We start from the raw sequence: 17,324 nt of genomic DNA on the forward strand, positions 1-17,324 counted from the left end.
ACTTACCGCAAGTCGCCATTTTGTAGCAAATAGTTAGAGCTCTGCGCGGTGTGTAATATTTCGACACTTGTGCATACGTTCCCACGAATCGAGCGTTACTAATTTTCAAGTGCATATCGATAAATCACATATTAATGTCTTCGGGTTGAGTCGTAAACAAATATAAAGGGGACCCTTTTAATATATTTAAACTACACAAACACTTCACTTATTGAATATTATTGATAAATTAACATGAACTCACATATTAAAAAAAAAACAAATACAATAATAAACCTATTTTAAAATTCTTTAGATGTGTGATATATTTTAAAGCAAGGTGACAGACATAACGCAACATCACACGTTGGGCACATATAGTGAGAGAGTTTTGTTTTTTTCGGATTTTTTTTAGAATTCCCGCATACGAAACATCTTCTTCTAGGCTTATCGGTATTTTGTGTCGGTAAAATGTATTCTGGCAAATGTCCCGTTGCACTTTTGGCCAATAATCGTACGGGATTATCGCTAGTTGACGCTGTCGGCTTAGGCAGGGGTGCATTTGAAATTCTCACACAATATTTGTCCACTAGTTGTTTTATTACACAGAGTTGAAAATCGCCCAATGTTTTTTTGTCAGATTTAATAAATTTATATAAATAAAAATCATTTAATAAATATAAGTCAATCATGTGGAATGCGACCTTTTTATACCACTTGATCGATTTTCTCATACACGACAAGTTGCTAAGCATCATGTCGGACTTATCTACCGTACCCATATTTTTGTTATAATCTATAACACATTTTGGTTTTTCAATGTTTTCGCCAGTTCTATAGTTCACTTTTCCCGTTGGTCCAAATGATGCATCGTGGAGGGTGGATAGCATGTGAACATCCCTCCTATCGTGCCATTTCAGAGCCAAAAGTGGACTATTGTACTTAGCCTCGGTATCTCCCTTTTTCAGTTTGCTGAACTCTGGCATATCTTTACGATTTTTTCTCACTGTACCGCAAGCATTCGTTTTGTGAGAGTGAAGGTATTTAAAGAGCGCCGGACTCGAATACCAGTTATCACACCATAAGGTGTGACCTTTCCCGATATAGTCTTTCATTAGCGTTGTCACTACCGCACCGGAAATACCGAGATTTTCATTGTCTTGTATGTCAGTCCCTTCCCCACAATAAATTATAAAGTCAATAATATATCCTGTCATTACGTCACACATCACAAACATTTTTATTCCAAATCGATGTCTTTTGGAAGGAATGAATTGTTTAAAAATTAATCTACCCTTAAACACGATTATGCTCTCATCTATGCAAAGATTCTGATACGGTATCATCGTTTCCCTAAAAATTGTTCTTGTGTGTTCTAACAGTAATCTAATTTTAGCTAGTCTATCATTTGAGGCGGTCACACTAGGATCAGAAAAATGAAGCATTTGTAAAATAAGTTGGTATCGATTTCTAGCCATTATTTTCCCAAAAATGTCTGCATGCAGGTAAGGATCGGTACTCCAATGTTCCTCTATCGACGTGTGCTTATTTCGAGTCATCAGCATTGATACGGCAAAAAATGTATACAACTCCGGCACTGACGTGTCTGTCCAATTGTGTGACCGCGATTTCGGTCCGAGGTCTCCCGCACTGTACGAATGGTTAAAAAATGTATTCGTTTGGTTCACTATTTCCGACATTATATTTTTATTCAAAAAATGTTCAAAGATAAGACATTCGGGAGAGGATTCGTCCAAGTCGTTCGATGTCACGCCAGATCGACAATCATTGAATTCGTGAACTATTGGAATATACGGACCAGTTCTCCATGACCGCAAAAATTCAATTGGCTCGTCAGAGTCCGTATCGTCAACATCATGATCAGTCTCATGTTGTTCCAATTCCTCTTCCGACATGTCATAATCTGAGTCCAATTCCTCATTAGTACGCACATTTTCTTCCTCCATATTTACGCACTATAAAACTATGAAATGTTTTTAAAATGTTTAACTACAGTATTAAGAAACGCCAAATCACAGAAACCATTAAACTCACACACCATAGTTATTGATATCAGTATTAATTTTCACATTCACTAAAATGGGATACGGTAGACAGTACAAAAAGTATTTTAAAAATCGCGATAAAATAAAATCATACGTTCAATAGTTAATCATGCCAGTTTTAATGTGATAAGTACACCAGACAGCAAAAAAAGTATTTATCAACGATTGCGGTAAATATTCAACTTGTATGCGATAAATACAATCCCGCGCAATGGCCCGCTCGGTTGAAAGTCTGTCGTATACTGCGCAGTCGCGGCGCGCAGTTCAAACTGATTTCTGTCGACCGGCAAAACTTGGCCGTACGAATTGGTTCGAAACTTTGGTGATTATTTTATATTTAGAACCAATGCTTTTAAAATATGTCATAGGTGGCAGGAGAAGGACAAATTAGGCCAAATTTACGTGAAAAAATCAGTCCCGTATGATAAATATGGACGCGGTGGCATCGATTTATACACATGCGCATTGCGAATTTGGCCGATTTGTACAAGGTGTGTGACATCGGCGAAAGAAAATTTTTAACGATATTGTAGCTCGGTATATCTGATAAGTTGCTCGTTATAACAGTGAATAAATGTATGGAGAAAATCATTAACTAAAATGTCAACGAATGATTCCTCATTACATCCGAGATCTCGCTATGTCGGAGATATAACCGATATACGTTATAACCGAGTTCAACTGTATGTACACCCGATTCACAGAAACTATTTTTAAAATACTTCCAATGTAATATTATTATCATCTACTGAAAACAAAGACACTAACCTAACCTAAAATTGCATGTGTTTATACATTAGAAAAAATGGATAATCAATACATTTATTTGGAATGAGTAAACGCAAAATTGATTAATGGCAATATTACCATTGGTTGAGGAGTCTTTGCGGTGGTGGGAGTCTTCTTTCCTTTGCCTTGCGCCGCAGTTGCAACTTTGCCGGCCGATGTATCAAGTGGCTCCGTTTCTTCTGCCATGGCAGTGTCTTCGGTGACTGCTGTTGAAGAAATGACAAATTTTAAATGGCCCTACTGATTGATATAATCTAATTCTATGATCAACCTCCATCCAGATGGGTACACTGTTATGGAAAATATAACTACAGTAGCTAGCAATAAATGAACTAAACCAACGATGGCGAACCTTATTATGCTTGTATGCCATAAAAATAAATAAAATATGTAAAAATTACAAGATAAAAAGAACTTTTTATACACCATATTTTTAAATTTTCTGTTGAATCATATTAACTTGACAATTCTATTTATTAAAATATTGTACGTGATAGAAATACTGAATAAATATAGAATACTGAAATGTCATTTTGACATTTCATATTGATTTTCATAGTAACGCACGTATATATTAATAATTTAGTTGCTAAGGACCCCCTTAGCAGCCAATAATAGTGTTTTACTATTTACGATTTTTTTTACGGAACATACAAAACAGAATAAACTGAAAATGAATTCAATTCTACTTAAAGATGGCTAAAAGTATTAAAAGAATGCATTGTCGTCGTGTTCTGATATATTCTAAAAGTTTCAAATGTCTAGCTAGTCGGGAAGTTAGTTAAAAATCTTAAATCGTCCAATACAAATCTTGGACAAACAAGAAAAAAATGTACTGGAGACACAAGAAAAAATTAGTACTGGACAAACAAAAATACGAGCTAATAAAAATGGGTGACAAGATAGGTAGTATTGGGAATTTTCGATTATCCGGATTTATCGTTGAGTACCTGGACCATCTTCACCCCTAATCAGTCCAGATAATTGAGGTTCTACTGTATCAGCAGTTTTTTCACATAAGCGACAGGTTACACGCATGACATTGATTCACCGCCGCTGAACTACGTCAGTAATGAGTTGCCACTCACTCAACAACTTAAAAATATTGTTGATCAACAATAATAAAATATTGAATAACCTTTTTGCGGACTTTCCCCAGCAGAATCTTCAGTAGACGAGGTTAGCAAAGGTGCAACGGGAGCCATTTTAACATCTTCATTCTCTTTATCTGGTTGTGATTCGATTGTCTATTTGAACAAGATTAAATGTTTAACTTTTAATTATTTATAATATTAGTAAGTTGATAGCAGAAGTAATATATTATAATATAAAGTGAAACCCTGGCTGACAAAAAAATGTAAATTGAAAAATAAAATAAATTGAGGATATTAAAAAATTTAATTTACTTTTTAATAAAAAATCATACAAATTGTTTGGCCTATTCGAAAATGATCCCCTTTTGAACAAAATGAACAAAAAAAAAAATTGGTGTGTGTACTTATGTATGCGCGTTAGAAGTTATACTTCTTTGGCGTAACAAAACAAAAACAAAACTTGTGATAAACTAGATTCTTTGATTAACTCTTAATTATCTTGTTAAATTACACACTCAAGTAAAAGGACCGCTTATTGGAACGCTGTTGGTTTATTTCTGTACACTTAAACTTATATTACTAACTGACGTTTAATCGTTTGTTTACGTAAGGAATTGCAAATGGCCGACAATAATAAATTCGCTGCCTAGGCAACGGAACAATTCTAAACTATAATATTATACTGTATAATCGTCACGATTGCAGTATCATACTGTGGCGTAAAGGTAGTGCGTTCGGCTGATAACCGAACAATCGGTGGTTCGAATCCAATCGAGTGCGTTTTTTTTCGTGTGGAAAAAATAAATTATGTGTTACATGTCACACGCCAAAAATACACTCTGATTTGATTTCCCAAACGCGCCATAAGAAGTATAACCAAAAACAACACGAAATAACAAGAAATTGAACAAATAAAATGTAAAAATGAATATAAAACGAAAGATTTCAGTAATAAAGAACCAAAAAATTCAAGCCGAAACACACAACGACACAAGAATAACCACCAGTAATTTATTAAAATAAAAGATCGCCCGCCAATCCCGCTATGTAACCTTGACATTGAGCACTGCAAATGTATCTAGAAATAAAGACCCACACGTGCGTCTTATACATTTAATTGGATGTCTCAAAAGAAATTGAATTTAATACGTAGTGTCAATTTAATTTTGAATTATTGCTAAAATTTTAATTGCAGGAAACAAAAATGTAAAACTGAGAATTAGTATTGCGGGAAAACACGAACTCTGGGCATGTAAAATCAGGGGTTCACTGTATATTATAAATCTAGTTAACAGAATAATTAAAAACTACCTTGATTTGAGTTGATTTTGAAACATCGGCTTGGCTTTCACCTGCTGTTGTCTCATTCTACAAATATACATCAAAAATAAGTTATCATGCAATAAAGTAATACAGGGTATAGAAACATGATGTAGCCATACAATACAATATATATTATTTATAAATAAATTTCAAAACCAGCTGGGTTCAAAATAGAGCGTGCAAACATCGGCAGTGTGGACCTATTTGACCTAGACCTCTTTGTGAGGATGGATTGCTGGCCATTCATTGGGAATGAACTGCTTGTAGGTATTGTTATAATCAAAATATTAATAAAAATAAACATTTAGATATTTCTATCTGTCCCCACCATCTGAAAGATGCTAGAGCTGCCACTGTATGCACGGCATTATGTAGTTACTACGATTGAACGTAACTCGGCATTTTGAATCGTCTTTTTTTATCATATTATGATTGGGTTCAATAGCAAAGCTTATTATTGCATACCACTGAATCCATTTCAGCAGACGTGTCCATGGCAGAAGACTGGTTGGTGATGGATACAACCGAGGTATCTCCCTCTGCAACTTCAGTACCTCCCTCTTTATCGGGTGACAAGTTGGAAGTCCGGCCATTCTCGGTGATCTCTCCGTCAATCTCGGCCATGCCGTCATTGAAGTCACGCCGCTTTATGGCCTTGGCCATGAACTGCGCCTTGTATTCGAAGTAATCGAACAGGTCATTTGCAGGAAGGTTGCCGCTATATCGAAATGCAGAGGATTATTGATAGTGTTCAAAAATGCTTGGCATCTGACATCTGAAGGTTGTAACTTTTTCCTTAAATATGTACATGCAAAAAGTTAGCAGAAGAAAATTTTGAGAAACTGTTGGTTATACAAATAAACTCACAAAATGCAATAAATTGATATAAATACCAATATGCGCTCATATTATCAACTGACCGGTCTTAACAAGTAATTTTTGGAAGATAAGTGAGAATATGTGCTGGAGACAAAAATAGGGCCGAACATTAATAAATTGAACATACATAACTTGAAAACACCTCAGATATATACCTACCAGAAAAAATCACATTTGAAAAAAATACAATTCTCGACGGGGTTTGAATCCCTATATCCACTGTTATCGCGCCAATATTCTTTAACCAATTAAGCTACGAGCCTCATACCTAATTGCGATAATTTAACTAGTAGGTCCTACATGAAATGCTTATCAAATTGCGTTATTATTGACTATCGGTTTATGTGTTTTAAATCAAGGAATATTAATTACCGTAATTACTAACCGACGTCCGGCCCTCACCAAATAATTAGTTATAACATCTATTTGAACTTGCTAACAATTTTTAATAAACTATTTCTTTTATTTAACGAATAAATCACAAGATTTGAGAATGTGACTTTCCATATATTGAACATACATAATTTGAAAACACCTCAGATATATACAGATAATATATCTGGTGGGTATATATCTGAGATGTTTACAAGTTATGTATGTTCAATATATGGAATGTTACATTCTTAAATCTTGTGAATTATTCGTTGAATAAAAGAAATGGTTTATCATTAAGAAATTGGTAGTAAATTGGTAAAAAAAAAATGTGTGAATTTGATCCCATCACGAGATTCAAGTCTGCAATTCAGATAGATTTAGAAAAACAATTTCAACCCAGTCCTCCATTCATTTACATCTCCAATAGAAAAATGTCAAGTGAAATCGCACGGCATATTTATAACTTGAAATATACTGTCGGCATAACTTAGTTTTACTCTGTGGCCAAGTATAAGGAACAATACAACTACTTCATAATATTGTTTCTTTTTTAAATACACTGGCCATCAAAATATTTCTATTTACAAAGATTGGTCATTATTATTTTTACAAAAAGAGCTCATTCAGTCCGCTGGGCCCATGGTCTGTATCAGGGATGGAAAACAAATGACACGTGTCACTTAATGACTCTGCAGAGCATTTATGGGCGAGCAATCATGCAAAGTTTAGTAATTTTTTCATACGTAATTTATCTAAAATCTACTGATTTAAAAAAAATTATCTAATCTGGCAATATTGGCTTGTTAACCGGCGTTCAAACAAACTACGCGACATATTGAATAACAAATTTTATCGATGTACTCAGTGACGTCCCGTGGGAGTAGGCAGATCGAGGGTCGCTTGGGGGCGGCAGTTACTCGAAGGGAGGCAAATCGAGGAGAATTTTTTGGTATATCGCTCATGAGAAAGCAATACCTCGTATGCCACATGACACTTTTTGTGGATGATATGAAAAAATATCTATATTCTCTATGATTCCATCAAATTTATCACGTATTTTTCGTATTCTACTATTAATCTTAATAGTGATATACAAAAAATGAAGAATTTTTATGCCTTGATAGTGACTAAAAAGAGTTTTCATCATCTCGTGTTTTGTGGCATACGAGGTATTGTTTTCTCATGAGCGATATATAGAAATAGCTACCTAAACTGAGTACTAAATAACGAAAATATCTTTCATTCAAAAAAATCAGCTCACTGGTTGGAAACAAAATGCATTAATTAACATAAAACGTTTAACAGGGCTGTATTTTTTTGTCGGGTTCGTGATGTCTAGTTTACTTCCGTTTCCTTTCGACGTCCTTGGTGACCAGAAACCACACGAATACGGATGATAAAAAATATTTTATACAAAAATGGGGCGGCATTATGGTGCTGCCCAGGAGCGGCATTTTGTCTAGGGACCTCACTGGATGTACTTTAGCAATATGTAGTGGATAAAAAACCAATATTCTTGCAAAATGTTAATATTGCTATTTTGTCCATATTTGGGTAATCATATGACTGCTGAACAATTATTTTCCTAAATGAATAAAAAAAAAATTGATCTTGTCAGATCCTAAGGAAATCATAGATCATACTGAGACTCCCGGGGTTCCAGCGGCTAGCTCAGGTGTCCATCGAACCCCGGATTCACAAAAAAAAGAAATTCTCAAACGGTTGGAGTGTAAATAAAACACAGTCCTTCGTGCTCGTAACGTGATATTGTTTATATTTTACATTTTCTTAATTTTTAGTTTTACAAATTATATTTGGGATTTTTACAGTTGTAGTCGTCAGGTCCGTACCTATCGGAAAGGGGACGCTTACTAACATCTTTTTTCTTTCTTTCTTTTTAAATTCCTCGTACCGACGCCATCCAGCAAAAAAAAGGACTCTCGTGATTGGCCAAATTTTATCGCGTGATCTTTGATTCGGCGAATCACGAGCCTGACCCTGGCGCCGGCGCGCGAGGATTTCACGCACAATGCGCGGCAAAATTTATTATATTTAAATCCTTATATTTAGTCTTAAAATTATCTCTTTCATCCATCATCATTTTTACTTTTTAAATTAAAAAGAAATACTTACGTGGTTGAGCAAGGAATCAGATTAGATGTTTTATGAAGCCGTTTCTAGAGGTCAGGGTTACGTTTCGACTTAAGCTACTAAATGATTATTTTACACCGGGAGAAGCCCGCCTGTAACAGGGGTGTATCAATTCGCCCCATCTGGATTAAAGTCGAAAGGTACGCCCTGATCTCATCGGCCACCCATCCAATTCCTTGTTCATCCGTTAAGTACATGGCATGATAAACAGTTTATAAAAGAATTCAACTACAATCTAACTATTCTAACATAAAACTCTATACTTTAGCTCTATTTTTATTATTTTCTATATTTATTTTGGATTATTATTTTCAGCTCAAAGCAATGCTTTCGCGATACCTTTGAATAGGTCAGAGTTTGATTTAATTTCAGTGTAGTACATTTATTTTGTGTTACTTTGTTTTAATTAGGTTTTCTTGTTATTTTATTCGTTTTTATTAGTCAGCGGAGGGGTCGCGAAGCTGCAGTCTTTGACTCTCGCGCTTTCCAATCTTTCTTTTGCATTCCTAGGGGCTACATTTGTAGACGTTTGGCCCTCGTTCGGAATTATTATTTCGTGTTATGTTTTTCTTCTTCTGGTGCAATAGGAGCGTACCTCGTTTGGCGTCGTCTGCCTTTGCAACCAGGGCGTGGTAGTGGCGTTACTATTGAGCCAGGCTCGTTCCGAGCAGCGGATATCTTCCTGTGGAAAGTTTTCCACTGATCTGCTGGTCTCTGGAGTATCACCTCATAGATGGACAGGTACTGTGTCTCCATCTGTTCCTATTACTGCGGGCAAGGCATCGTATAGCGGTACAACGGCCAGGCTCGTTGACGGCGGCACGGCTCTCCCACAGGTAATAGGATGGATGTTTACAATAAGTATCCTTTTCCCTTTCTTTTTTTTTTTATAGATGGTTACACTTCGGAAGTACCTCTTGTTGTTTCACGATATCTTTCAGGCGTCACGTCCCTAGTCTCTCCATGAACCTGCGCGAGAAAGGAGAGTGCGCACTCTCCACACCATCAAGCTTTGGTATCATGAATTTTCGGCTACGCTGCCTTTGGATGCGCTTACTTCGAGAGGTGGCTCCCTTTGTGCTTCCAAATTGTCTTCATCTGTATTTATTCTTTTTCTTTCTTTAGTAATTTATTCGTTCATTAGACTTCCTGTACTTTAAATTTATTCGAATTTACTTTATTAATTACTCCTACCCCATACATTAAATAGCTACTAATTTTATATAAAATCTTCCCATTGTACTTATGGTACTTACTATCACATTTAATATTTTACCCTAATACCCATAATTATTTTGCAACATTGTATTGACTGTATAAATCACATTGATATTAAAAATTGAAATATTCCACCCTCTCATTATATTTATTTCTGAATCAGTACACTTAAAACTGTGTAATTAACTTTATTTTTAGTGAAACCCATTTTATTTAAAAAAAAATTGTTGTTTCGTTTTACGCGCCCGACATCCTGTTCCAAAGGCGCGCCGCGCCGATTTACGGTGCCTCTCACGTTTTATTATTATTATTTTTTTTTTATTATTGAAACCCCCGTTGAGAAATTTACGGCTTATTGACTCATTTTTTTTTTTTTTTTTTATCACAAGCATACAATCTCTACTTTCATCCTTTTATACCTAATTTTAACTTATTATTAAAATTTAACATAACAACTAACACTTTGTCGAGTGACGCCTTATTATTCCCGTTCCGTTTTCGCTGTGTTAAATTTACGATTGGTAATTTGTAAAGAAATAATAGTGACGGTCGTATACTATTTTCTTCGTTTCTCTTTGGATTCAAATTATTAACACGGCGTAACTTTGAAACAGGTTTCGCGCTACTGTAGAATATCCTCTTTCCCGTTTATAAAATTGTTTGCGATTTTCAATGTTAATGTTTTCGAATTCATTCATATTTACTTTATTTGAACGGAAAGAATTGGCGTCACTTTGCGAAGCGTTATTTTTAGAACTAGAATGTACATTTTTCTTACTAACGAACTTAAGATTATAGGGCTCAGAAAGTGGGTCCTTAATTAACTTTTTATCCGTAATTAGAAGAATTTCCGGATATTTACGATTATTATCTTCACTTTTAACAACACTGTTTACACTGAAACTTCCAACAGCAACTCGGCGTTCACCCTTGACTAGAGGGTTGGCGACTGGTCCTGCTTCATCTCCTCGTGGTCGAGCCTGCGCCCGTACAGCTTCTTCGATTCATCTCAGCTTGCGCGCCTTCTCAGCCCTCTTGTGAGGCTCTCTAGCCTCGCGTTTCCTTTTTCTCTCCTCACCGAACATCCCGTGGTCGACTAGGGTACACGACATGTTAGTGATACCCTAGGAAAATCGGCATTTTGCTCGCCGTTTTTCGTCGTGAGTGGGCCGTGGCCTCTACGAGCCCTCCTCGCTGGATACCGTCGATGATGTGTCTGGTCTCCATAGGTGGGATTTGTGCAGCCATTCGTCGTACTGGAGACGCGCTGGAGCTACGGTCTCCAGCACGACGCTAGGCGCGGTCAGCTCCGTATGTGGACTGTCTTCGAACACCAGAGGGCTCTCCCGGTTTGATGTTGGAGACAGCACTTCTTCTTCGATAAGGGTTACGTCGGAGTCCACTTCTTAGTTAACCATTTCTTGGTTGTTCCGGCTCCTGGATCATAAACTTTTATTTAGCGTTCGCGGGCGTAAATTTTTTTTTTTTTTGCGGGTTCGGAAGAATCCATGCGATTCTTCGAGCTTCACGTTGCCAAGGGCGCCATTGAGACTCCCGGGGTTCCAGCGGCTAGCTCAGGTGTCCATCGAACCCCGGATTCACAAAAAAAAGAAATTCTCAAACGGTCGGAGTGTAAATAAAACACAGTCCTTCGTGCTCGTAACGTGATATTGTTTATATTTTACATTTTCTTAATTTTTAGTTTTACAAATTATATTTGGGATTTTTACAGTTGTAGTCGTCAGGTCCGTACCTATCGGAAAGGGGACGCTTACTAACATCTTTTTTCTTTCTTTCTTTTTAAATTCCTCGTACCGACGCCATCCAGCAAAAAAAAGGACTCTCGTGATTGGCCAAATTTTATCGCGTGATCTTTGATTCGGCGAATCACGAGCCTGACCCTGGCGCCGGCGCGCGAGGATTTCACGCACAATGCGCGGCAAAATTTATTATATTTAAATCCTTATATTTAGTCTTAAAATTATCTCTTTCATCCATCATCATTTTTACTTTTTAAATTAAAAAGAAATACTTACGTGGTTGAGCAAGGAATCAGATTAGATGTTTTATGAAGCCGTTTCTAGAGGTCAGGGTTACGTTTCGACTTAAGCTACTAAATGATTATTTTACACCGGGAGAAGCCCGCCTGTAACAGGGGTGTATCAATACATTACTTAGTACTACCTACATAGTACAATATTATTACATAAAATAATGTTCAATAAAAATCTTACGTTTCGCCGGTGCCGAAAAAATGTATATTGTACTTTTTTCCATTCAACGTCACAACCTGAAAACATAAATTAAACGGTATAATCAGGTTTCTTAGAATTCTTAATTTTTTATTTACCTTGTTATAACACCTACGATGGCCAAGCGGTAACGTGACAGCTTATAATGTTGTGTTCCGGACTTGACTTAATTCAAATGTTGTTTTTCCGTATGTTTAGAGTCAGAGCGTCGACCTAACAGGTTGAGCAAGGGGCCAACATCCATTTCTCGTAAAACAAAAATCTGTTAATACAACCTCCACACCATGGAGGCCCATGTGATCCTCGTAGGATCGAACATGTTGAGTAATGTAGGCATAATAAAAATAAAACAAATAATTTGATCTACAATCTGGTGCAGATATTTGCTGCCTCCTATACAAAACTGCTATCGGCGGCAATCAACGGTATTTTTCATATTTTTGTATTGAGATATTATAATTTTTACAATAAGTTAGTTGTAATTGTTACAATAAGTGCCCTCTTGGATGTGCTAACTTTTAGAGCGAGATAGACAGCTTTGACTGTTTAGACGGCTAACTCATTGTAACAATTATAATACCTCAATACAAAACTATGTTAAGCTTCCCTCGATAGCCGCCGATAGCAGTCTTGTGTATAAAAAGATGCGCTGAAGTAGTTTTTCAAAAAGTTTTGTACAAGTTGGTTATGGTGAAGCCAGGCGGGAACCGCACTAATTGTCATAGCCCATTTTGGCAAAATTCATGAATTCAAGAATGAAAACTTAACTTAACCTAAGCTAACTCATTAGTCATGATCTGGATCTAAGCCCACAGTCTTAAGACAGTATGTGAATTAACCAGACACAGTATTCAAACCCGTAATTCCCAGCTTCAAAAGCGGATATTTTGCCACTAGACCATCGTGGGCGCTTATAATAAATTAATAATAAATAGTGATATTGGCAGTATCCTACCAAAGTTCCTTAATAGACATCTTCCATAATTGTCGAATACGCATTCGCTTCATAATTCTTTGGACCCAAACTAGCATCGAAAAACATGTGGATTTAATCAATCGTAAGGTTTAACTACCCAACGTATAAACATAGATATAGCTTTCTTGTGTCCTGCTATACGTTGAAATCCTAGAAGTCAACCAGTTCTTAGCATAAGTAAGTTATATTAAAGAATACAATATTGATACATGGTTGCATTGGTTGAAATGAATGTACACTACAATAGTGCCATACTAAGTGTTTGTTGATATCTTCTTTGGGTGACAATATTGAGCTTCTTATATTTAAAAATAGTAGTGCGGAGCATATTTACTATTATTTGTTTCAATTCAATGAAAATAAGTAAACACTAACTAGCATTCTGACATTGAAACAGTCCATACGTCAAGCACACTTTAGGGTTAGCTTGGTGCTTTTTTACGAAATACAGTGCCGTTAAAAACGTATAGGTTAATTAAACAACCGAACGGATTGATAAAACACGAATATTACCTTGGCAGGCCACGCTGGGTACCCTTTAACTTTGGCAAATACATAATCGCCAGGTTTAAAAACTTTGGCTTTTTTAACCATTTTAGCTAAGTGCAGTTGCCGCCGTTAGAATTTAATCAGGTTTACGAAACAAAATTACTATTGAATTTGCAATCAATGAAAGCACATTCTCTAACTTTGCGTCTAAAGGAACGTTGATCACAAAATGAATTTAATAATTCACTGTTTGTTTAATAAAAATTGATCAAAAATACCACATCAACTCTTCCGGCATAGAGAGGCTGGTGTTGGTATTAGGCAGTGTTGCCATATTTTGAAAGTGGAATTATAGTACAGAGCCTCCAAAATTATAGTATTTGGGGATAAAATATAGTACGCGTTGTCATCTGTTGAAAATGAAAATTTTCCCAATTTTTCATGGTCGGCTCGTTTTTTTTAGAAAAAATATTTCTTCGCGGGCCGCAGGTTCCCGATTTTTCATAGTCGGCTTGTTTTTTTTAGGAAAAATATTTCGTCGCGGGCCGCAGGTTCCCAATTTTTCATGGTCGGCTTGTTTTTTTAGGAAAAATATTTCTTCGCGGGCCGCAGGTTCCCAATTTTTCATGGTCGGCTCGTTTTTTTTAGGAAAGATATTTCGTCGCGGGCCGCAGATTTCCAAATTTTCGAAGACCACTCGATTGCGAAATGGCAAATGCAAAATTATAGTACTTTTATATGAAATTATAGTACGATTTTCAAAATTATAGTATTTTGGGCGTACTATACATATTTTATATCGTATCGTACATAGTACGCGGACCAAAATTATAGTACAAATACTATAATTATAGTACGGTTGGCAACACTGGTATTAGGTGTAATAAACAATGCTTAACGCCAGTGATACCAACCGTACTATAATTATAGTACAATACTATAATTTTGATTTCGCGAAAAATGTAAAATACTATAATTTTACGCCAAATATACCAAAATACTATAATTTTAAAGGGTTCAAGATGAAAAATGTTCCTGTACTATATATTTTTCAGAAATATTATAATTTTTATGCTTTTGTACTATAATCAGCATAGAAAAATATGGCAACACTGCTTAACGCTGAAACAGTGTTGCCATATTTTGAAAGTGGAATTATAGTACAAAGCCTCCAAAATTATAGTATTTGGGGATAAAATATAGTACGCGTTGTCATCTGTTGAAAATGAAAATTTTCCCAATTTTTTACAGTCGACTCGTTTTTATTAGGTGAAATATTTCGTCGCGGGCCGCAGGTTCCCAATTTTTCATAGTCGGCTTGTTTTTTTTAGGAAAAATATTTCGCCGCGGGCCGCAAATTTCCAAATTTCCGAAGACCACTCGATTGCGAAATGGCAAGTGCAAAATTATAGTACTTTTATGTAAAATTATAGTACGATTTTCAAAATTAGAGTATTTTGGGCGTACTATACCTATTTTATATCGTACATAGTACGCGGACCAAAATTATAGTACAAATACTATAATTATAGTACGGTTGGCAACACTGCGCTGAAGCAGTGTTGCCATCTTTTCAAAGTGGAATTATAGTACAGAGCCTCCAAAATTATAGTATTTGGGGATAAAATATAGTACGCGTTGTCATCTGTTGAAATGTATAGGTTTTTTGTTTCTCAGAAAAAATAACGGAGAATTTGAGAAACTCCGAGATCCCTTTTTATTTAGGTACCTCTTGCCACCAAAAATGATTACCGTAGAATTCAAGAAATTTCATTTTAAACCAAAGTCAAGGGATTTTTTTACGCTTTTTCCTACATTTTTTTTTCCAAGTTCTCCAAATCTTCTTATATTGCGAAATTATAGTAGTTTGCACCAATTTATCGAAAGAAAATATCGAAATATAAGTACTTTTTACATATTTTTTCCGATATTCAAAATTATAGTATTTTGGGCGTACTATACCTGTTTTATATCGTACATAGTACACGGACCGGCTCAATTAACCGAGAGTACACCGCAGAGAAACGTCAGATTTTTTTATCAGTACTTGAAAGCATCTAAGCGCCACTTTTTGAGCATAGACAATCATTGAAAAATTGCTATTATATGGCTTAATCGCTATTATAAGCGTAGACAATAGGTACAAATATAAAAATCTTTTACAATGAATAAAATTCGCCGTTTTCAAAAATCAGTATAGCATATTAGAGTTCGCCAATGCATTTCATAAAATTTTGATAATATAAAATTATTGATATATTATTTGAATGCTCGATACCGAAACGTCAAACAATCGCAGCGCTTCATAACCAAGTACCCCGTCAAAATATCCCAAAAAAAGCACCCGCCATCGGTACAGAAGGTCCGGCCAAAAGAGTCTCAAAAAAACCCAATGCCGCTGTAATTCTCCCTACTTACCTGTTGTTAATGAACAAACGTAACATTTAATTATGCAGGGGACCAAAAGATACAATGAAAGCCATCAATTTGTCATATATTTGGATATTTTTTGAGACTCTTTTGACCGGACCTTCCATATCGATGCGGGTGCTTTTTTCGGGTTATTTTGACGGGGTAAATGCGAATGGATGGCAGTGTCGGAGCAAATTATTGTATCAATGATTATATAAGGCCTACCGCGCATGAACGATTTCCTATCGTACGGTCAACAATCGAGGAGTTGTAACCATCGTATTGCAATGCAACCCCGCGCATGGACGATCGAGCGAACGGCCGAATTGAAAATCTGTGTTCAGACACAAAATTTTACACCGATTCGAACCGGCCGGGGTCACATTGGCAATGCTTTTAAATGAGAGCCCGCACATGAGAAGTCATGGCCAGCCAGTGTTGCCAACCGTACTATAATTATAGTATTTGTACTATAATTTTGGTCCGCGTACTATGTACGATATAAAATAGGTATAGTACGGCCAAAATACTATAATTTTGAAAATCGTACTATAATTTTATATAAAAGTACTATAATTCTGCATTTGCCATTTCGCAATCGAGTGGTCTTCGAAAATTTGGAAATCTGCGGCCCGCGGCGAAATATTTTTCCTTTTTTCCTAAAAAAAACAAGCCGACCACGAAAAATCGGGAACCTGCGGCCCGCGACGAAATATTTTTCCTAAAAAAAACAAGCCGACCATGAAAATTTGGGAACGTGCGGCCCGCGGCGAAATATTTTTCCTAAAAAAAACAAGCCGACCATGAAAATTTGGGAACCTGCGGCCCGCGAAGAAATATTTTTTCTAAAAAAAACGAGCCGACTATGAAAAATTGGGAAAATTTTCATTTTCAAGAGATGACAACGCGTACTATATTTTATCCCCAAATACTATAATTTTGGAGGCTCTGTACTATAATTCCACTTTCAAAATATGGCAACACTGTGGCCAGCCGAGAGTGCACTCATACATGCACGCACAAGTGACGCGGTCGTATGTAGCGCACGCATACATCGAACCGCCACATTTGACTTGACAGTTCATCGATGCGTACCTATTGGCTTTGCATGCGCGTACCAGTCCCATTTTTTCAGTTTATTTCTTCATAAATTAATAATATATACACCCACATTTTAAAACAGTTTGATAATCTATACAAAACCTCTATATATTATATAATATAAGCTCTACAAAATCCATTTTGACGTTTCTTATATTGCGTCCGCCATTTTTCGGTGCGGAAGCATATCTTCAGTGCGCGCGCATTGCCTCCGATCTAA

The 17,324-nt window shown here is 36.1% G+C and overlaps 1 protein-coding gene and 1 non-coding gene across 3 annotated transcripts in view; both read right to left on the reverse strand.

Annotated features, from left to right (window-relative positions):
• Positions 1-13,910, reverse strand: part of Jasper (JIL-1 anchoring and stabilizing protein) — a 43,719-nt gene extending 29,809 nt beyond the window's left edge. The window contains exons 1-6 of one of the 2 annotated variants that reach the window (XM_085942942.1): positions 13,616-13,910; positions 12,109-12,164; positions 5,717-5,969; positions 5,240-5,296; positions 3,973-4,081; positions 2,913-3,037 (exon numbers count right to left, since the gene is read on the reverse strand). In XM_085942942.1, coding sequence (XP_085799068.1) covers positions 2,913-3,037; positions 3,973-4,081; positions 5,240-5,296; positions 5,717-5,969; positions 12,109-12,164; positions 13,616-13,696 — 681 coding nt within the window. In that variant the 5' untranslated portion in view covers positions 13,697-13,910. Of the gene's footprint in view, positions 1-2,912; positions 3,041-3,972; positions 4,082-5,239; positions 5,297-5,716; positions 5,970-12,108; positions 12,165-13,615 lie in introns of both variants that reach the window. The other variant, XM_085942941.1, reaches the window with a different exon arrangement.
• On the reverse strand, positions 6,936-7,070 carry LOC147074921 (small Cajal body-specific RNA 14). Its single transcript, XR_015070136.1, has one exon.
• Positions 13,911-17,324: the final 3,414 nt, after the last annotated feature.

This window comes from Rhyacophila brunnea, unplaced genomic scaffold, assembly GCF_057557595.1.
Source record: "Rhyacophila brunnea isolate RB1 unplaced genomic scaffold, BYU_Rbru_1.0 scaffold_15, whole genome shotgun sequence".
Classification (NCBI taxonomy): domain Eukaryota; kingdom Metazoa; phylum Arthropoda; class Insecta; order Trichoptera; family Rhyacophilidae; genus Rhyacophila; species Rhyacophila brunnea.